The 21,881-nt window shown below is 44.7% G+C and overlaps 1 protein-coding gene across 3 annotated transcripts in view; it reads left to right on the top strand.

Annotated features, from left to right (window-relative positions):
• Window positions 1–21,881, top strand: part of MYOF (myoferlin) — a 175,641-nt gene that overhangs the window by 35,464 nt on the left and 118,296 nt on the right. For 2 of the 3 annotated variants that reach the window (XM_016918879.4, XM_016918880.4), the window contains exons 4-5: window positions 15,585–15,693; window positions 20,926–21,013. In XM_016918879.4, coding sequence (XP_016774368.3) covers window positions 15,585–15,693; window positions 20,926–21,013 — 197 coding nt within the window. The remainder of the gene's footprint in view (window positions 1–15,584; window positions 15,694–20,925; window positions 21,014–21,881) is intronic. The other variant, XM_063782019.1, reaches the window with a different exon arrangement.

The raw sequence follows: 21,881 nt of genomic DNA, 5'->3' as shown, positions 1-21,881 counted from the left end.
GGTCCTTCTAAGGTTCAGGGGCACCATGCATCGTGCTGAGCTATGTTGCACTTGGTGTTATGACGCCTACTGAGTATAAAGACCAAACGAGGCTGGGTGTGGTGGCTCATGCCTGTAATGTCAGCACTTTGGGAGGCCGAGGCAGGCAGATCACTTGAGGCCAGAAGTTCGAGAATAGCCTGGTCATCGTGGTGAAACCCTGTCTCTACTAAAATACAAAAATTAGCTGGGCGTGGTTGTGCACACCTGTAATCCCAGCTCAGGAGGCCAAGGCACAAGAATCACTCGAACCTGGGAGGCAGAGGTTGCAGTGAACTGAGATCACACCACTGTGCTCCAGCCCTGGTGACGGAGTGAGAAAAAAAAAAAAAAAAAGACCAAATGAGCACATGGTTACTCTGATATTATGATGACGGGAATTGTTAGGCATAACAGAAAAAGGTAAATTCTAGGCCAATTATGAAGCTGGTCTTGGTTACTTTTTCAATCTTTCCCCCCTCCCATCTTCCATCCCCCTGACATTTGCTGGGCACCCAGTGTCTTTAAGTTTCCTGGCTCCCACTGTGGTACCCGCTGAGGCCTGCCCTCTGAGCCACACCCTGCATCTTCTGCCAATTCTTTTCCTGTACAAAACTTACCTGTCCTGTGGCTCAGTCCTTCAAGGTCTTGCTTCAAGGCACTTTCTGAGAAATTAATCGGGTGATGCTATAATAACTGCTAATAGTTAATTTCCCGGTAACACTGACTTTTGGACTGAAGGCCATCAGTGACTTACTTGAAGGAGTGAACAAGATGAGAACTTTAGACCCTATGGCCAGGTCATTGGAGGAGGTGTTTTCATTAAAAATTAGAACATTATCTCTCATCCTGCAGATTCCACTGCATAGTTTACTGTCTTGCAGTGGAAGGCCGACCCTGCGTCAGCTCTGTAATGAACAAGGCATGATTTCCTGCCCCTCCACCGCCTCTGCTCTTTTGTAAGCAGTGTGCCTCCCCATCCTCAGCTGGGAATCATGATCATTAGCTTAGTTTCCACCAACTAACCAATACACACACCTTGGTCAGATTACCTGTACATTTCAGAAACAAACTTTTTTTTAACCATCTGGGAATAAACTATATGTGTTTTCAAAATATTTGTGTATTTTGGGCCCAGATTTTCTTTTTGGCTTTTCTACTAAAGTTCTGGCCTTTGAGGATCTGCTTACTGCTCAGTGTGGGACCGCTTCCCTCACCTGAAGCGCAGGGTTGGGGCGGAAGGGTTTTCTACAGCTTAAGGAATGTCCTGCCTGTTGACTTTCCTGTTGCCATGGAGATGGCCTGTGCAAACATGAGCCCTCACTTTGCATCTGCTGCTCCCCGGCCTATTAGCAAACAGTTCCCAGCTGCCTGGGTCAGCTGGGCTCCATGCCCACACCCGCATGGGCTAGACCCAGGCAGTCCCAGGCTCACAGCACCTGTGGGCAGTGACACCTCCCCACCCCTCAGGCACTGGGAGCGGGCTGCCTTGTTCAGTGTGGACTCTCTTCTTCCTCATTTTACAGTCATCCAACCAGCCATTCAGAGGGAATGAGGGTGAGAAAGGAGACAGAGGAGCCTCTTGATCACATAAGGAACATGAAATGTTATTTTTAGAGGAAATGTCAGAGTGGAAAGATTTTCCCAGAGGCTGAAGAATGAAAGTTCCCTTTGCAGGCAGCCAATGGCTATAGCTTTGTGAGGACTTAGCATGTGCCAAGGGCTGTGCCCAGCCCTTTGCATTCATTACCCCAATTGATCCTCACACACACCTCATATGATGGGTCCTATTTTTCCTCAGAGAGGTTTAGTAACCTGCTCAAGGTCACACAGCAGGTGTGTGTTAGAGTCAGCTCATCTATATCCAGGCCTGTACACTTGACTTTTATGTTATACTGAAAGCCTCTGACTACCTATAGTAAACAAAATGTAGGTAGAATGATCAATTATCTCTGCTGAAATAGAAGTGATTTTTCTTCCTAATTTTGACAAAAAAAATTTAATTCTCAATATCAGTGTATTGCTACCTTTTATAAGCTCCACCCTAGGTAAAAATTTTAAGCATTTTTATACTGTTGAGTAGGAAGTCACTTATGCCTATATTCTGCAATGGACCAGATATATGAAGAGACTATACCTCATCTCATTTGCTCTTCACAGTGACCTTGAGAAGTAGAGAGTAGACTTGAGCCTCAGAGGGGTGGAGGCTGGGACCCTGATCTGTTGGCATCCTGGCCCTACCCTTGAGTTCCTAAAAGTGCCATCCTCAAGAACCTGTACATGTAGAAATAAAAGATATTGACAAGTTTTCAGATTTGTGTGTCTGTGTGTATGCACACGTGGACACACATGCCCAGGAGAAAAAAGAGGTACTGCGTAGAGTTTTTGCATTTGCTGTTCCCTTTGCGTGGAATGCTCCTCCCCTCAAACTGCAATAGATGTAAAATCTTGTCATTGGGCCTACCATGTCTGATCATCCAGCCTAGAGCAGCCCCTCCCTGTCACTCTTTATCTTATTACTCTGTTTTATTCTTTCAAAGCCCTTCTTATTAGGGAGCTCATGTGAGTGTAAGAATGGGAAAAGGAGTCTGTGTGAGCAAATACATGCTAGAATTGTGTTTTAGACAAGTACTCAGGGTATGTGCTGGTCCATACACCTGCTATATGTAGCTCAGCATTCACCACCATCTGAAATGTTCTTTTCTATTTACTTATTCATTTTTTCTCTCTCTACTGGATAGTAAACTCCATGTCACTCTTGTTCAATGCCATAAGACCAGCACTTAGCACAGTGCCTGGCATATAGTAGGCTCTAAATAAACGTTTGTTGGATGAATGAGTGAACAAGTGAGTTTATGATGCTCCTACGTGGATGACATTTACCATTTACGAAGCACCTTGCAGCTGTCCTGTCAGCTCACTGGTAATGGGCCACCAGTGTGGAATCTGTCCACCTCGGCTCTCTGAAACAGCACCCTAGTTCCAACTTGGGTTTAAGCTGCAAAGGGGTCAGGATACAAAGGTCAGAACACAAGAGAAACAAACCTCTCTCACAAAGCTCATGCCCTTTTGTAGAGAGATGTGGAACTCAAGGCTGAGCTCACAGGAAGGCAGGAGAGCATGGTATTTGAAAGCTGGGATTCTGGAGCCAGGCAGAAGCCAATTAGAGACCCAGCTCTACTGATTACTAGTGGGTGACCTGGGCAAGTTACTTACCCTCTCCAGGCCTCAGAATTCTCATCCTTTAATTGACTGTAGTTTGGAATTGACTGTAGTTCCGTTATGCTAAGGGATTAGATTTACCCTCCCACCTGACACAACTAAAACAAAATACATGCAACAGTAGTTTTCAGATGTTGGACTTTGCTGGCACAGAACAGTGATCTCTAAGAGATGGGAGATAAATGAGGTGAGCCCTGAGAGTTCCCAGCTTAATGCCTAGAGAGACTAATTTCCATGCTGCAATGCAAGAAAAGGGATCCTTGTTGTCTCCCAGAGTTGGAGAGGTGCAGGTGGGAGTCTAGAGATGCCAAGGTTAGTCTAAAGATGCCAAGGTTACTAGTGGACCAAGAGGAGAGAAACACACACACACACACACACACACACACACAGAGAGAGAGAGAGAGAAGAAAGAAGAGAGAAGAGAGAGGAGAGACAGAGAGAGCACTTCAGAGACTTGCAGAGAATTCCCCTTGAATCTTCAGCTGAGAACTGAGTGAGGAAACTGCTTGAGGCAGGATTAGAAAGAGTTTATGTTCCCGCCAACCAGGGGAAACACCTTGTAATTCATGGGGAAGGATTTTGCCTCCATAATGTAGAGAGAAAACAATCAATAGAAACTGACCCAGAAATGGCACACAATCAGTAGACATGGACAGTAAAACAAGTATTATAATTCTTTAAAAAAAATTTTTTGTGAGACAGAGTCTCACTCTGTTGCCCATGCTGGAGTGCAGTGGCACAATCTCAGCTTACTGCAACCTCCGCCTCTGGGTTCAAGTGATTCTCCTACCTCAGCCTCTGGAGTAGCTGGAATTACAGGCACATGCCACCATGCCCAGCTAATTTATGTATTTTTTTTTACCAGAGATAGGGTTTCACCATTTTGGCCAGGCTGGTCTCGAACTCCTGGCCTCATGTGACCCACCCCCCTCGGCCTCCCAAAGTACTGGGATTACAGGCATAAGCCACCGTGCCCCGCTGAGTGTTGGAATTCTATTCTATAGATTCAAGAAGGTGGAGAATTGCTTGAGCATGCTAGTAGGGACATGGAAGATAATTTAAAAAAATTAACTTGGACTGCTAGAGATGAAAATTACAATGTCTGAAATAAAGTGACCATAATCATCTGTCTCAGAATTTGCATTTCTAGTATTCTTTCTGCCCTCCAAATACATGTACTTGTGCATGCAAAACCACCATTATATATACTTCCACACCAATGCAGAACAAAGTTAGAAACAGTTTCTGAATATAAATCTCAAGCAAGGCATCTGTTTTGCCGTATTGTAGGAAGGAGATAACAAAAAGGCCTAACAATATACCTAGAAGGAAATGTATTCCAGTTCTTGTGTAAGAGGTGTGGGCATGTGGCCAGCTGTACAATCATGAGATTAGATAGAACTTTGGTTTTGCTTCTTGTTGGTTGGGTGACTCTTGGCAATTTCTTAATCTTTATAATGGGGACTGTGATACTTCCTCAATAAATAGTAGATATAGGGCAAATTTGATATAATTAAGAAAAAATTACTTCAATTTCCTGATGAACAACAAAATAGCTAATTTTTTTCTTCTAGGTTTACTGTGTGTCAGGGACGATGCTAAAACTATTTCACTTACAATTGCATTTAATCCTTATATCAACTATGAGTCAGTCAGACAGTCTTATCTTCAACTCACAGATGAGAAAAATGTGGCTGAAAGAGGTTCATTAAATTGTAAAACGTCACTCAGCTCTTTAAGTGGAGGCATGTGGATTTTACATAGGTATGTTAAAATCCTCTTACACAGAGCCCAGACTTTCCAAGGTTTATTCTGTGTGTGTGTGTGTGTGTGTGTGTGTGTGTGTGTGTGTGTGTGTGTATGGGTTCAGGTTGAGGGCCAGGGTGCTAAAACTTGAAAGTGAGAGGTTGTTCGGGGGGAATATAGAATTAGAAAAAGGAAAAGACCTAGCTTACGTTGTGAAATGTACTAACTCTCGGCTGGGCGCGGTGACTGACGCCTGTAATCCTAGCACTTTGGGAGGCCGAGGCAGGTGGATCACGAGGTCAGGAGTTCGAGACCAGCCTGGCCAACATGGTCAAACCCCCGTCTCTACTAAAAATACAAATATTAGCTGCGTGTGGTGGCAAGCGCCTGTAATCCCAGCTACTCGGGAGGCTCAGGTAGGAGAATCGCTTGAATGCAGAAGGCAGAGGTTGCAGTGAGCCGAGACCATGCCATTGCACTCCGGCCTGGGTGACAGAGTGAGACTCTGTCTCAAAAAAAAAAAAAAAAAAAAGAAACAAAAATTAGCCAGGCATGGTGGCGGGCACCTGTAATCCCAGCTACTCCAGAGACTGAGGCAGGAGAATCGCTTGAATTCAAGAGGTGGAGCTTGCAATGTGCGGAGATTGCACCACTGCGCTCCAGCCTGGACGCGACGGCGTGAGACTCCGTCTCCAAAAAAAAAAAAAAAAGAAATGTACTAACTCCCTAGCTTGTTTTAAATTAGAAAAAACAAAAGACTGCGTTTGGAATAAAATTAATTTGGTAGGGCAAAGTGTGATATTGCTTATAAGACGTTTTTCATTCCCTAGTATATGAAATACCTTGTCTTTAAGCTTTTATTACTTTTATTTCTCCTAGTTATAAAGCTCATTTCTGACCTTGCCCCATGTAAATGTGACAGTGGGAGAAGGTGGTCTTTCTTCTCCTGGGGTTGGTTGGTGAGGAAGGATAGGATAGCCCATGGATTGAAACAGATTCTTCTCACTGGAGTAGCTTCTCAGGCTGTTCAAAAATCTAAACTAGAAGCAGATGTTACTGTGGGGCAGAACTCTCAGTTCTGATTTCTTTTTAGTTCTGTATTAGAGCAACGACACTAAAAAGATCTGACCTGGTTTGGGCTGGCTGTCTCTATACAGGGAGAGGCTGAACTGCACTTTTTGGAAGGCAGATTAAGTAGCTGCTGCAATCCTGTTGGTATCTGTTAAGATCTTGTGATTAAATAAGATTGGGCCACAGCCCTGGAGAAAGATACCCAGAGAGGCTGAAAGAGAAAGGCATCTCATAAAGGCAAGAGCTGTAATTATCTTCTGATGGCTCTTTGGCCGGTGATCTCTTAGGACAGGAAGATTTACAACCTGTAAATAATTTGCAAGGTCATTGGACTATCTTCAATGATGTATCAGCTAATTTATTCATGCCACAAATATTTACTAATGCCTTCTATGTGTCAGACACAGCTCTAGACACTAGGGGTACTCCATACCTTTTATGGAGCTAACATCTGAGTAGAGGGAACAGATAAATACACATATGACATAACAGATGGTGATAAGTGATACGAAGAAAATAAAGGAAGGTAAAGGAGAGAGAACAGCAGGGTGAGGTCTGAGTGGGTGCTGGTTTAGATAGGGTTGTTGTATAAGGGTTTGTTTTGGGGGATTTTTTTTTTTTTCCGAGACGGAGTCTTGCTCTGTTGACAGGCTGGAGTGCAGTGGCACAATCCCGGCTCACTGCAACCTCTGCCTCCCGGGTTCAAGTGATTCTTCTGCCCCAGCCTCCCGAGTAGCTAGGACTACAGGCGCCCGCCAACACGCCTGACTAATTTTTTTATTTTTAGTAGAGATGGGGTTTCACCATATTGGCCAGGATGGTCTTGATCTCTTGACCTCGTGATCCACCTGCCTCGGCCTCACAAAGTGCTGGGATTACAGGCGTGAGCCACTGCACCCGGCCTGGGGAATCTTTTATAATGGGTTATGAAGTTTACAGACTTTATTCAGATTCCACTAAATTGGATTTTATGAGAATTCAGCTGCAGCTGACATTTACCTCTGGTCTAACGCTGAAAAGAAAAATTGTTTCCCAAAAGGATTTGTGGTATCTGTAGTATTAAGCGTGGGGAAGGGCTATTTAATGTAGGTTAGATAAAGAACTGGTTTTAAGAACTTTACATAGTGATTACATAGAAATGGATGTGGGTAGTTACAAAGGGTTCTTATCTATTCATTCATGCCCACCTGCCCAGCCCCCTGCTGATTCAGACCAGCTTTCACTGCCAAGTACTAGCCAGGAGCCCTGTCTTCATATGCTTTTTATACATCTCTTTTTCTAGCATAGTGTCTGAAATAATAATACAAGGTGACTGTTAAGCACTTGCCATATAATCCTTTTAATCCCTGCAACAATACCATTAAGTAGGAGCTGTCATTATCCCCATTTTATAGATGAGGAAACTGAAGCTCGGAGAAGTTAACCTGTACGCAGCCTGAGTCTGAATTAGTCAGGTCTGCCTGCCTCCACGTTCCTAGTCATCAGGCAAAGCTGTCCCTCCTTATCTTACAAGGTTCAAGTTCATGAAAGAGTGAATAAATGGATGGATGGATGGATGGATGAAAAAACTACTACTTTGATTCTAACGGTTGAGGGAATTAGCTGGAGACAGAGCATCGGAACTCTACTGAACCATCAGAGCAGGCAGGCAGGCAGGCAGGCAGGCACAGAATTGGTCAGGTGAAAATAACGAAATAGCAGGTGACCATTTCTTCAAGAAATAATATTCAGCATCTCCTCCATGCCAGAGGAGTTAGCCTGCTCCTCGCAGCCACAGACTCTGGCCTCAATGCCTCACTGACCCGGAGGGTTTTGGTGAGGAGACCTGGGCTTCCACTCAGCCCTTTGCAGGTGTTAACAGTGATACCATAGTGGCCAGAGTTGCAGAGGTGGGAGGGGCTGGGAAAAAGAGCACAGTAGATGCTGGCCACGAAAATCGTGCAAATCCTGCCACAGCCTTCAGGCTATGTCAGTGATTCCAAAACCAGGGCGTGGAGTGAGCTAAAAGTAGAGGCGAGACTTGTGCCAGCCAGGTTTGGGAATCACGGTTGAGGATCAGTGTTTCTACGTTTTAAAAAGCCACACCCCCTTTCGATGAGCAGGAAAAGAGCCGCAAGGTTCTCTGGCAGTCCTGGCCTGGAGTCAGGAGCGGAAGTTCCCGGGGGGAGCGCAGGTCACTAGGCCTTCCTAGGAGGTTTTCATGGAATTTGCCTGCTACAGTTTGTTCTATTAAATAATTGGACTTCGATGCGTGGTTCTCAAACGTGAGCCTGGATTCCCATGCTGAATGTTTTCAAAACCACTCAAGCCCCCCTCTCCCCAGATCCCGCGTTGCCTTCTGCCTTCCCTATCCCCAGCCCTCCACCTCCTCCACTTTACTCCCACAGCCATTGGGAGTCACTGTCTAGACCATTGTTTCTCGGACTTCCTGGGTATTAAGAATTACCGAAAGGAAAAAGTCGGACTCAGGGATCTGGGAATCTGCAGACGCCCTGGTGAGGGAGGTCTGGGGAAGCACATTCTGAGAAATGTTTTGGGAGACGATGCGGAGGCCGAGTGAGGGTGGGCGGGCAAGTGCAAGTGGAGGGGTGAACCGAGGCGCAGCCTTTGCGGGGATTTTACCTTAGCAATAGTTTCCTGTGATATGAGCTGCTGCCATGGGCGTGTTGAGAAAGAATTATTCAGTGACACCTGGTACAGTATGGGCAGGAAGGCTTCATTCAGGACTGAGTTAGCTCAAGTGACCCCTGCAACGGAGACTCGTGGGAAGGAAGAGAGATGGGGTGCCACTCAGATACAGCATGGGCAAGTAGGAATTGATAGCCAAGGAGGAGTGTGGGGGGTCAGTGGATGGAAAATTCCTAAGAGGAAATGTCACAGTCAGGGGGATTCTGGCTAACCCAACCTAACAGGATTCTTGCTGAGGACATCACGTGGGGGATGGCAGAGAATGAGAAACCCGATCAGATATGGAGGGTGATCAGATCTCACGGATGGGGGTTGTTTGCTAAACTGACTGAGTAGGATTCTCTGCTAACACCGGATTTCATAAGGAAGCACAGGCCTAGGAGGAGGCTCAGGAGCTCCACTCAAGTTTGGCCAAGCAAAGACTCTTTGTCAGCTGACACGGCCTCTCCTACCAGTCTAGTTCACAGGGGGCATCCTTGGCTCTCCTGCCTTTTGGCTGGGGATCAGGGCAGGAGCTTGACAGATACTGGCCCAGGAGAGGGAGAAGTGCTGGGGAGGGAGATGGGGTCCAGCCTTGGAACCCCAGGGCCATAGGCCTGCCAGAATGACAAGGCACGGCCAGCTGAGAGCCCCTGCTTCACCATCTTTTTAGGTTTCCTACAGGGGACCTAGGAGCAGCTTGGAATCGTGTTTGTCCCCAGTCAGGTTGGGATTGCTGTTCCTGCTTAGAGGTCGGGAAGTTGAGACCATGCTGCGATCTCTAGAGGCAGAAACAGTGCAACATGTGATTTATTTCTCAGCCTCCAACACATTTTTTCCTTCCTTCATGAAGGAATTTCCAAGTTACTCCTCCTCCAGAAATCATGTGGGCTGTGTCTCTGCTGCATAGAGGAACAACTTGGTATACGTGAGCTCCCCTGAGTAAGAGTCAGCCGGCAAAGCCCTTACTCACTCCAGAGGCATGCGGCCCTTCACATTTGCGCCGTGCTAAAGGGGAGAACATTTTCCATTTCTCTTTTGTAAATAAACTATACTCTGTCTATTTTAAGAAGAAGAAGAAAGAAGAAAAAAAAACAGTTTAAGCGGCTCTTAACCAATACTTGCAAGACTAAGTTGACTGGTTTACAATTAAACTCTTTCATTCCCCCAATCATAACATCTCATTTTCAAGTAGTTGCTCCCATTGTGTAATATTTGATGTCACATAGAGACTCGACTCCAAACTCTATGACATTCGTGGGCTGAAAGACAAAGGAGCATGACTGGCTTTTTCTTCACTTTGAAGACATCTGCAGTTTATTAATTCCACAAGGAAAGCTGGAGGGCCAGAGGACGTCGAGATTCTTTCACTAAAAAATTTCCTTTTGAGACAGTAGTCCTGTTTTAGTGTTGGTTGGAGTTCATGGGGAGACTTACTTTTCCATGAAAATATAGAGCAAGTCTTCCCCCTCACTGTCACACTATAATATTCTAGCATTTTTATAGCATTAGTAATAGAAAAGAAAAAAGACTCTTGGTTTAGTGTCACCTCCTTTAAAGGAAATTGGCTTATGGTCAGACCAAACTGTTCTTATCCCCTCTGTAAGAGGCCAAGTCATCATTTCCCAGTTTTTCACAGTATTTTGTATCCAGGCAACGTCACAGAAAACAGGCCCAGCCAGGAGTGCTCTGGGAGTCACTGCAGAGCTCAGACTTATCCATGGGGCGTATTTTCTTCAATTCACAATGAAAACTCCTAGAAGTTCTGTTTGAATTTTTCCTGAAGTCAGCTTGTTGTAAAAATGTTTTTGGGATTAAAGTCTTTGCAGGCCATCATCTAAACACACTATCTTTACTTCAGAAAAAATAATAAATAAATAAATCCAGTTTTCTTTTATGTGTCCCCCCTACAAAAGCATCAGAATTTTAGGAGAAAGCAAATCTTTCTTTCCAAATAGGATATGGAACTAAAGATTTCTAAAAGAAGAAATTGAGGTTAGGCTTTATAATTGGTTTCTGTTATTTTACTCCCTTCCTGGTCAGTGATCTGTTACTACCCTCTCTGGGGGAAGGGAAACTAGCGGATACTGATTGGGTCAGAAAGGAGGTTGTAAAACCACTCCAGGCCATAAAAGGTCAGCAGGAAGGCTTTGTGTTTTAGGCAAGCCTGCTCTTTCCAGTTAACCATAAGCCCCACTATTGTATTACATAGCACGAGTTGCATTCCACATTTCTGTTATTGGCCTAACCTTCTCTCCTGACACTCTTGTGTGAATTCTAGTTTGATTCACGACATTATAAGACAATTTCTTTGAAGGCAGAAACCCTGCCTAGCATTCTAGATGGTCTAACATGAGCATGTTCTAGGAGATTTTTTTCCCTCTAAATTAGAGAGTAGGACTTTAAAAAAAAGAGAGAGAAAATAATTTATTATTATTATTATTATTTTTGAGACAAGGTCTTGCTCTGTTGCCCAGGCTGAAATGCAATGGAACATTCACGACTCACTCAGCCTCCCAAGTAGCTGGGGCTACTGGTGTGAGCCACTACAACCAGCTAATTTTTCATTTTGTGTGTGTGCCAAGGCTGGTCTGGAGCTCCTTGGACTCAAGTGATCCTCCTACCTCAGCTTCCCAAAGTGGTGAGATGACAGGTGTGAGCCACTGCACCTGGCCAGAAAAGAAATATTTAACATTAGATAGTTTCCTGTAGACATATATAGAAAGCATCACATATACAAGCCTAGCAGCAGATTGTTAGAGCTGGAAAGCGTTTGAGAAATTTTTTGCTTCAATCCACTTGTTTGCAAATAACGAAGAGTTGGGTGACTTAGCCAAGTACTTCAAGAAAGTGGGGACACAGAGTTATGAATAGAACAGGAGTTGTTTTCAACCTGGGGCAGTTTTGCCCTCCAGGGAACCACTGGCAATGTGCCTCGAAGTTTTCGATGATCACAAATGGTATCTAGCTGAACAGTATAGCCTCCCATAAAAATAATCAACGGGTTCAAAATGTCAGTAGTGCTGAGGTCGAGACACGCTGGTCCAACCCCAGGCTGGCCCTCTTTCTACTTCAGCATTGTCCCAGCGTGTTGCACTGTTTGTTCTAAGATTTATTTATTGATGACAGAGATTCCGGTCATTTTGACTTTAGCAGAAGCAAATCAGTACATGTTCAAGTGTGCAGTGTTGCTGTCTTAGTCCTAGGGTTAGGCTATGAATTATGAAATTGCAAGGAATGAAGTCCAGTTTGTTTCCACATCTTTCATCGCATTTAGACATTTAATACCAGTTGGATGACTTTTAAACCTCTAGTTTTTACGTTTTGATTTTCTTGAAAACTCAATTTGCTGATTTCATGACTTAAAAACCATGGAAATAAATTCTCCTTAATACTCGTGCTGTGTGGCTGAGAGAGATGTGGAAGAGATTTTAGGGGCTTTCACCTTGTTTGGAGGCTCATCTGTTTTGTCTGGTGGAGATGGAGTAATGGGTGTCTTCAGTATGTCACGGGAATAAAAATCTAAGTAAGGAGAAAAAAAATACTCCTGTAAAAAAGCCTAAAAAACATACTGATCTAAAAACATACTCTGTAAAATTCCCATCCAATCTTTTTTTCTGTTAATGTAAAAGATAGTTTTATTTTTAAAATTTCCTTAAAAGATAATTTATTGTTTTGAGAAAAAAATAATAACAATAAATTATGGTTTTGTAACATGTAGAAGTTAAATGTACGACAGCAGCAGGAAAAGCAATAACAACAACAAAACAGGAGAAAATTCCCACCAATTCTCAGCATTGACTGAGAATTAATTTCTGTATTGACCAAAAAGGGCTGAAAAGTTCCCTATTGTCCCTCTGGAGGCAAAAATTTTCTTTTCCATTGCCAACTACAGATTCCTTTTTTTTTTTTTTTTTTTTGAGACAGGGTCTTGCTCTGTTGCCCAGGCTGGAGTGCAGTGGCCTGATCTTGGCTCACTGCAACCTTTGCCTCACGGTTCAAGTGATTCTCCTGCCTCAGCCTCCCAAGTAGCTGGGATTACAGGTGCGCACCACCACACCTGGCTAATTTGTTGTATTTGTAGTAGAGACGGGGTTTCACCATGTTGGCCAGGCTGGTCTTGAACTCCTGGCCTCAAGTGATCCACCCACCTCGGCCTCCCAAAGTGCTAGGATTACAGACATGAGCCACCGCACCTGGCCCCAACTACAAATCCTGCTTGTGATATTAGAAGGGATGAGAGTCCATCGCAGTTGTTGATCGTCTTGTGTGGTGTTCTTTACAAGAAAGTGCACTTTTCCAAGAAACCATGTACAGAGGGCTCCTGTCATTGGGTAAATTGGGTGAAACAGGGTGCTATAGCAATTTCCTGGTCTTGTGCAATATCCTATTCATAGAAAGTGAAGGCACTTATTAATATTGCCAAGTCTCTGGACCTATGTGGTTGGGTTACAGACCCCAGCATTAAAACCTAGTCCTATTTCTGAAGACTGAAGAGGATTGGGGAGAATAATACAGGTGCTGCTAACATCTATCACTTCAAAAAGATGTGCCTATGTTGCCATGTGGCGTACCCGGAGCACCTCTGAGAAACAACTTTTACTTTCTAATTTTTAAATATACTGTATTATATTTTAAAATAAAATGCATTTCCACAAGATGAATTTTCCTGATTATTATGTTTGCCCAAAAGCCCAGAGTTACATAGAAATGTTCAATTACAGTTTCCTCACCCAGATATTTTGGCATAAGGAATCTCTTCTATCACTTTAAGGACTCAATGTTTAGCTTTCTATTTTTATGCTAATGATTTTCTATTTTATCTGCTAGTACAAGTCAGTGCCAATGTAGACAGGATACAAGTAAGTAACAGTTAAAAATTCTGAATATTGGGCCAGGCGCGGCGGCTCACGCCTGTAATCCCAGCACTTTGAGAGGCTGAGGCAGGTGGATCACCTGAGGTTGGGAGTTCTAGACCAGCCTAACCAACATGGAGAAATCCCATCTCTACTAAAAAAATACAAAATGAGCTGGGCGTGGTGGCGCATGCCTGTAATCCCAGCTACTCGAGGGGCTGAGGCAGGAGAATTGCTTAAACCCAGGAGGCGGAGGTTGTGGTGAGCTGAGATCACGCCGTTGCACTCCAGGCTGGTCAATAAGAACGAAACTCCATCTCAAAATAAATAAATAAATAAATAAAACATTCTAAATATTTCTTCTGTCCGTTTTCGGGATACATACTGAAAGCATGTGACTCTCTTGTCTTTCTGATTGGATTTCACACAAGGAACTTCCTGGCTTTACCTACTCTCATTCATGTTTCATGTTATAACCCCAATTTACAGGCTATTTTTCACAGGTTACATTTTTATATAGACTGGCGAATGTGTGTTCTATATGTGTTTTTGATCATGTTCCCCAACTATAAAAATGTTTTGAGTATTAATTCTCAATATATGTAGACTTATTTATTCTTTCCTTCATTCAGGAACCTGCTGTTAAGTATCTACTATAATCTGGTACTGTGTTGGAGTAGTGAGTAAAACAGGCAAGAATCCCTGAGTTGAGGGGGCTTTCCTCATGAGCAGAGACATGAGGGTACTTCTGTACCAATATGTTAGGTATGATAGGAGATAGATGGGTAAGTGGCAGAGGCTGATATTATCCACCAAGTTCTAGGAAGAGAGAAGTACACACACTGAACGTTTGAATGCTGCACCATCAAACAGGGGATAGCAAGCTAACCCTATCAGTGAACTAGCAACCTATTTACAACCCTAGAAGGTCTACTTGGGGGGATATTTTCACAGTGGGCAAAGATTTATGGGTCCTTTTACATTTCTATTACAGAGAAATGCCTTCCTCTCTTACTGAATTTTGTCCTACTTTTCTCTCTTCCTGGATTCTGGCGGGGGGTAGTGGGGTGCTATATTTAGTCTTTCTTTTTTCTTTTTCTTTTTTTTTGAGACAAGGTCTCACTCTGTCGCCCAGCCTGGGTACAGTGATACAATCATAGCTCACTGCAAGCTCAACCTCCTGGGTTCAAGTGAGCTTCCCATCTTATTCTTCCATGTAGCTGGGATTACAGGCATGCATCATCACACCCCATTAATTTTTTAACTTTTTGTAGAGATGGGGTCTCATGATCTTGCCCAGGCTGGTCTCAAACTCCTGGACTCAATTGATCCTTCTACCTCAGCCTCCCAAAGTGCTGGGATTTCAGGCATAAGCCACTGTGTCTGGCCACTCTATTCAGTCTTTACCTCTTGCCCCTCTATCTCATTCATGACTGTTGAAATTTCAGGCTGAGAGTGGTGACTCACGCCTATAATCCCAGCACTTTGGGAAGCTGAGGTGGGCAGATCACCTGAGGTCAGGAGTTCGAGACCACCAGCCTGGCCAACATGGCGAAACCCCATCTCTAGGAAAAATACAAAAATTAGCTGGGCGTGGTGGTGGGTGCCTATAATCCCAGCTATTTGGGAGGCTGAGGTGGGAGAATCACTTGTACCTGGGAGGTGGAGGCTGCAGTGAGTGGAGATCACCCCAGTGCACTCCAGCCTGGGTGACACAGCAAGAGTCTGTCTCAAAAAAAAAAAAAAAAAAAAAAAAAAAAAAGAGAAAGGAAAAGAAAAGAAAGAAATTTCATAGGCACCAGAGTTTGACTCTTGTAATGGAGAAGTGATGGCAGATATGTTTACTGCCAAAAGGCCCTGCAAGGCTAATAGCAAAATGGCCCACATCTCATTATAGTGACTTCAATGATTTAACAGACGAAGAGGTAGGGGTTGAGAGGTCCTGAGTCATTGGAAGCCTATCTCCTACTTAGGCTGCTATGTGCTTTCCTGTTTTCCCTGCAGATTAATTGGCACGGCGACTGTAGCCCTGAAGGACCTGACTGGTGACCAGAGCAGATCCCTGCCGTACAAGCTGATCTCCCTGCTAAATGAAAAAGGGCAAGATACTGGGGTGAGTGTTTTCTCTCTTATTGAATGGCTTTGAAGTGAGATGATTGAGCAAAATTCCATTAAGAAAAAGGTCTAAGTCTGGGCGTGGTGGCTCACACCTGTAATCCCAGCACTTTGGGAGGCCAGCACTTTTGGGTGGATCACCTGAGGTCAGGAGTTCGAGGCCAGCCTGGCCAACATGCCGAAACCCCATCCCAACTAAAAATACAAAAATTAGCTGGGCATGGTGGTTGGTGTCTGTAATCCCAGCTACTTGGGAGGCTGAGGCAGGAGACTCGCTTGAACCCAGGAGATGGAGGTTGCAGTGAGCCGAGATCATGCCATTGCACTCCAGCCTGGGTGACAAGAGAGAAACTCCATCTCAAACAAACAAAAAAAGAAAAGAAAAGAAAAGAAAAGAAAAATGTCTAAATTGTCAGAACCAATTGGTAAAAAAGAAAAAAGAAAAGAAAAGGAAAAGGTATCAATTGATAATTAGCTAACTACACACACACAAAATCTGGTTTTGAGATTTTTCTGGTGATCTTTCTCAAGTGTGTGTGCTTTAAATAAAAAACTGGGCCCGTTTGCAAATGACATGGACCTTATTTTATACTTTCAATCACAGAACTAGCAAATTTGATAGATTTGATTTTCTATGAGATAATTCTATAGAGTGAGGGTGACCCCCTCTAGGTGTAGCTCTGTGCTTAGCCATGTGGGTGTTAACATTTGTGTGGTTATGTATAATTCTGTGTGTCAGATATTCTTTGAAACATTCTGTAGAAGGCAGTTCATTGACATAAGCTTGGAATATGAAGACTGTAATATCATAATCTTTTTTTTTTTTTTTTGAGATGGAGTCTCACTCCGTCACCCAGGCTGGAGGGCAGTGGCATGATCTCGGCTCACTGCAACCTCTGCCTCCTGGGTTCAAGTGATTCTTCTACCTCAGCCTCCCGAGTAGCTGGGATTATAGGCACGTGCCACCATGCCCAGTTAATTTTTATGTTTTTAGTAGAGATGGAGTTTCACCATATTGGTTAGGCTGGTCTCGAACTCCTGACCTCAGGTGATCCTCCCACTTCGACCTACCAAAGTGCTGGGATTATAGGCATGAGCCACCACGCCTGGCCTCATAATCTTTATTACATTGGGTGCTGGATGTTTTCTGGTCACAGCCTCTCTCAATAAGTACATCTTGCTGGGCGCGGTGGCTCACGCCTATAATCCCAGCACTTTGGGAGGCTGAGGCGGGCGGATCTTGAGGTCAGGAGATCCAGACCATCCTGGCTAACATGGTGAAACCCCGTCTCTACTAAAAATACAAAAAATTAGCCAGGCATGGTGGCACGTGCCTGTAGTCCCATCTACTTGGGAGGCTGAGGCAGAAGAATCGCTCGAATCCAGGAGGCCGAGGTTGCAGTGAGCCAAGATCACACCACTGCACTCCAGCCTGGGCAACAGAGCAAGACTCCATCTCAAAAAAAAAAAAAATTAAAAAAATAAGTACATCTTAATATTTTCTGATGCAAGACCAGAATTCTCTTTCTCTAGTGCATGTGCTTTAAAAAAAAAATGACTCAAGTGTCGCAAGTCCCAGATTTCATATAATTAATAAGAAGCACTCATAAAGATACTGTACTTGGCCCATAACTTCCAACCCCTTCATTTTCCAATCAATTTATTTTTCTTGGGAGCCTGGGCAAAGGGAGAAAAATTTACACTAAAAGATGCAGTCCCTGTAAGCAAAGCTAGGCTCTCAACAGCCATATGAGAGAAAGGCAGTTTTGCTGGTCTGGTCTCTAAAACTTATAGATTTGCCACAAATCAGCATTGTAATCAAAACACACATTTAAAATGTTGGCTATCATGTGTTTACCCAAAACCTAGCTGAGAGAAATGATTCTGAGGAAAGATGGTATAAGTCAGTGATTTTTCTGCCTTCTTTTTTTAAAGCACAGAAGAAAGCATATGTAGACCCCTAGAATGGCAGAACTGTTGTGATTCAGTGGAGTGTGTTAGTCCATTTGGCACTGCTATAAAGGAATACCTGAGGCTGGGTAATTTATAAAGAAAAGAGGTTTATTTGGCTCACAGTTCTGCAGGCTGTACAAGCATGGCACTGATATCTGCTCAGCTTCTGGTGAGGCCTCAGGAAGCTTTTACTCGTGGGGGAAGGTGGAGAGGAAGCAGGCGTGACACATAGTGAGAAAGGGAGCAAGAGAGAAGAGGGGGAAGGGGCCAGACCCTTTTTAATAACCAGACCTTGCAATAACTAATAGAATGAGAACTCACTCATTACTGCAAGAATGGCACCAAGCCCTTCGTGAGGGATCCGCCCCCATGACCCAAAAACTCCCACCAGGGCCCAACTCCACTATTGGAGGTCACATTTCAACATGAGATTTGGAGGCAACAAACATCTGAACCATATCATGGAGTAAGGAAAGTAAATGGCCTCAAGCCCTGCCCCCTGTAATTCCTCTTACCCTTTTGGGGGTCCCTGGAGCACCTCTGGGAATCCTGAGGTTATAAAACACAGCATGAAAACCACAGATCAAGGGGGTGGTTGTCTGTGTGTTCTTCTAGGTTTGAAAAGTTTGATTCTTAGATTCAGTTTAGCAACTAAGCCCTTCAGTGCTCCCTGCGTTCAGCCATGAGATGCTGCTCTTATGATTCTTTGTGTGCTGTGAAACTGTGGCTAGGGTCATATTCCTTATCCTGTTCAGTCCCTTCCAGAGCAGTAGTTCCAAGACACACGATGTGCCAGTATATGAGGGAGTATTCACTGATGAACAGAAAAATGGAAAAAGGGCAATGCACTGTGTGTGTGTGTGTGTGTGTGTGTGTGTGTTTCTACCAGATGTAGGAAAAGTGGCAAATGAAAATATAGGATGTGTATTTAAATTCACATACAGGCTGGGCAAGGTGGCTCACGCCTATAATCCCAGCACTTTGGGAGGCTGAGGTGGGTGGATCATCTGAGGTCAGGAGTTTGAGACCAGCCTGGCCAACATGGTGAAACCCCGTCTCTATTAAAAAAAAAAAAACAAAAATTAGCTGGGCATGGTGGCACGTGCTTGTAATCCCAGCTACCCAGGAGGCTGAAGCAGGAGAATCACTGGAACCCGGGTGTGAGGCGGAGGCTGCAGTGAGCTGAGATTGTGCCATTGTGCTCCAGCCTGGGCAACAGAGTGAGACTCTGTCTCAAAAAAAAAAAAATTCACATAAACAACGAATAATTTCTCAGTGTAACTATGTCCTAAATATGATGTCCTGTCCAGATGTCCAGATTTTATCTGGTCACCTTGTGTGTGTGTGCATATGTGTGTGTGTACGTGTGTGCCATCCTTATTTGCAAAGGACTCCCTTTATTCTGAGGTTTGTCTCTTCTCATTTTTGGTGTTAAAATGCCTCTCTTTTATAAAGTGATTGTGATAGTAGATGATAGTTGTGGGCAGGTGTTTGGCAAAATACAAGTTAGCAACCCAATGTTGATTTCCCCTAGCAAATTGTTTGAAATTTTGTGGGTCCATGAAATTAAAAAGTACTGTATACAGCAAACTCTGCCCTAAAATAATGCTCCATGTGAGAAATTGATCTCAGCTCTTATAAGTAGGAATAACATTGTCTCTTGTAAGGAACTAGTATGTTTCCTTCTGTTGGTAGTGAAAGCTACATAATGTTTTCAGTTTCCCTTTTCATTTGGCTCTAGGCATTTTGGAGGTCACAGATTATGCAACAGAAATGGCAATTATATTTAACTTTATGGTTTGCATATTTGTTTCCTCTTTAGCCAGATTCAATTCTCCTTTTTTTATCCTATTTTATGAATCACAACTTTATATACATGTTTTGTTAGTCACTTTTTTTTTTTTTTTGAGACGGAGTCTAGCTCTGTCACGCAAGCTGGAGTGCAGTGGCGCGATCTTGGCTCACTGCAACCTCCGCCTCCCGAGTTCAAGAGATTCTCCGGCCTCAGCCTCCTGAGCAGCTGGGATTACAGGCACCTGCCACCATGCCCAGCTAATTTTTGTATTTTTAGTAGAGATGGGGTTTTACTGTGTTGACCAAGCTGGTCTCAAACTCCTGACCTCGTGATCCACCCACCTTGGCCTCCCAGTGCTGGGATTAAAAGTGCAAGCCATTGCACCCAGCCTTGTTAGTCACTTAAAGTTCTCTCTGTTTTTTGTTTGTTTGTTTGTTTGTTTTAAGACAGAGTCTCCCTGGGCACGGTGGCTCATTCCTGTAATCCCAGCACTTTGGGAGGCTGAGGTGGGCAGATCACGTGGTCAGGAGATCGAGACCAGCCTGGCCAACATGATGAAACCCCATCTCTACTAAAAATACAAAATATTAGCCGGGCATGATGGTGCACGCCTGTATTCCCAGCCACTCGGGAGGCTGAGGCAGGAGAATTGCTTGAACCCAGGCGGCAGAGGCTGCAGTGAGCCGAGATTGCGCCCTGCACTCCAGCCTGGGCGACAGAGTGAGACTCTGTCTCAAAAAAAAAAAAAAAAAAAAAGACAGTCTCGTTCTTTTGCCTAGGCTGGAGTGAGTGGCACGATCTCAGCTCACTGCAACCTCCGCCCCCTTCAGGTTCAAGCAATTCTTCTGCCTCAGCCTCTGAGTAGCTGGGATTACAGGTGCCTGCCACCATGCCCAGTTAATTTTTGTATTTTTAGTAGAGACAAGGTTTCACCATGTTGGCCAGGTTGGTCTCGAACTCCTGACCTCAGGTGATCCACCCGCTTCGGCCTCCCAAAGTGCTAGGATTACAGGCATGAGCCACCGTGCCCAGCCCTAAAATTCTTCTTTAAAAAGAAGCATGAAAATAAATCTCAGCAATTCATAATGAAATAAGCAATGAGCAAACAAATAAATTAATCATTTACAGTGACCCTCTGTAATTGTAATTCTGTGATGGGAGGGCATCTCCAGTCTAGGATGGAGGTGTGTGATAATTCACACCTGCTTATCACAACTTTACTCTGTTGATGAGATGGCCCCTTAGCAAGGATACACTTGGCAACCTGTGACAGGGAGCTATTTCCCCACCCTGCCTTGGCTGTCAGTGGGAGGATAGGAACAGTCGAGCTTGTGTCCCTCTCCCCGTTTCCAGCCTCGCTTACCTACTCCCTCTCTCTTACCCCTTCCAAGACTTTGGCTCCTGCTGAAGTCACTTGCATTGAGTCTATAACATGCTGGTGCCCTGCACTGATAATATTTGCAACGAATTATTTCTACCCAGGCCACCATTGACTTGGTGATCGGCTATGATCCGCCTTCTGCTCCACATCCAAATGACCCGAGTGGGCCCAGCGTGCCAGGCATGGGAGGTAAGCTGACCCTTCTGAAGGCCCAGCCACCCCCAGGGGGAGGCTGCTAAAGACACACGGGAGAGTGTCTGGAGAAAGCCTGCCATTGATCACAAGCCTGTAGCTCCCTGCCCACCCAGACAGGGGCCCCGCGAGGCAGGTGGGGCTGCCTGAATTGGGACATTGCAATTGTTTACGAAATGCCCTTCAAGGTAGAGGGGAAGGGTGAACCAACCCTTTACTGAACAACCTCATGGTGAGCACAAAAAGCACATGCAGGCTCCAGCAGAATGTCCCAGGGCTTTGCTTCAGGTTTGTGGCTTCCACCCCATACAGTGTCTCCAGGCTGTTTGGCTCAAGGAGTGGCCCCTCTGCTCTCCTCCGTGTGTCTCCTCACCTCCCAAAGGTGCCACCACCGGGCTCTGCTCTCAGCACCAGTCTCATGGGCATGGCCTTCGACTAGAACCTCCTTCACTCTCTCCCATAACCCCGGCCCCATCTTGTCCCCAAACAGCCCCAGGTCCTCTAAGCAATTGCTTCTCTTCAGCATAGCCCGCATTGTCCTTGGTCTCTGACATGGGTTGCCAGTCATTCAGGGCCATCAGGTGCCACTCTAGGTGGGGTTGGGGCTGAGGGCTCAGGGAGGGAGGGCCTACAAGACAATCAGTCCTCTCATGCAGCTGAGTCGGACCCCCTCTCAGTGTTTTCCCAGGATGACGTGATGCTAAAAGTCTCTGTCCCTTCCTCAGCCGTAAGATGCATGACCAAGGCACAGTCTCGGCATGTGTCCCGGGAAGGGAGGGGCCCCTTATCTCACCACACTCACCTGCTTCCTTGAAACTCTCCCTCCTGGCTGGGCGTGGTGGCTCATGCCTGTAATCCCAACACT

The sequence above is a fragment of the Pan troglodytes genome, chromosome 8 (assembly GCF_028858775.2).
Source record: "Pan troglodytes isolate AG18354 chromosome 8, NHGRI_mPanTro3-v2.0_pri, whole genome shotgun sequence".
Taxonomy (NCBI): Eukaryota; Metazoa; Chordata; class Mammalia; order Primates; family Hominidae; genus Pan; species Pan troglodytes.
This window is presented reverse-complemented; position numbering and strand designations above follow the sequence as displayed.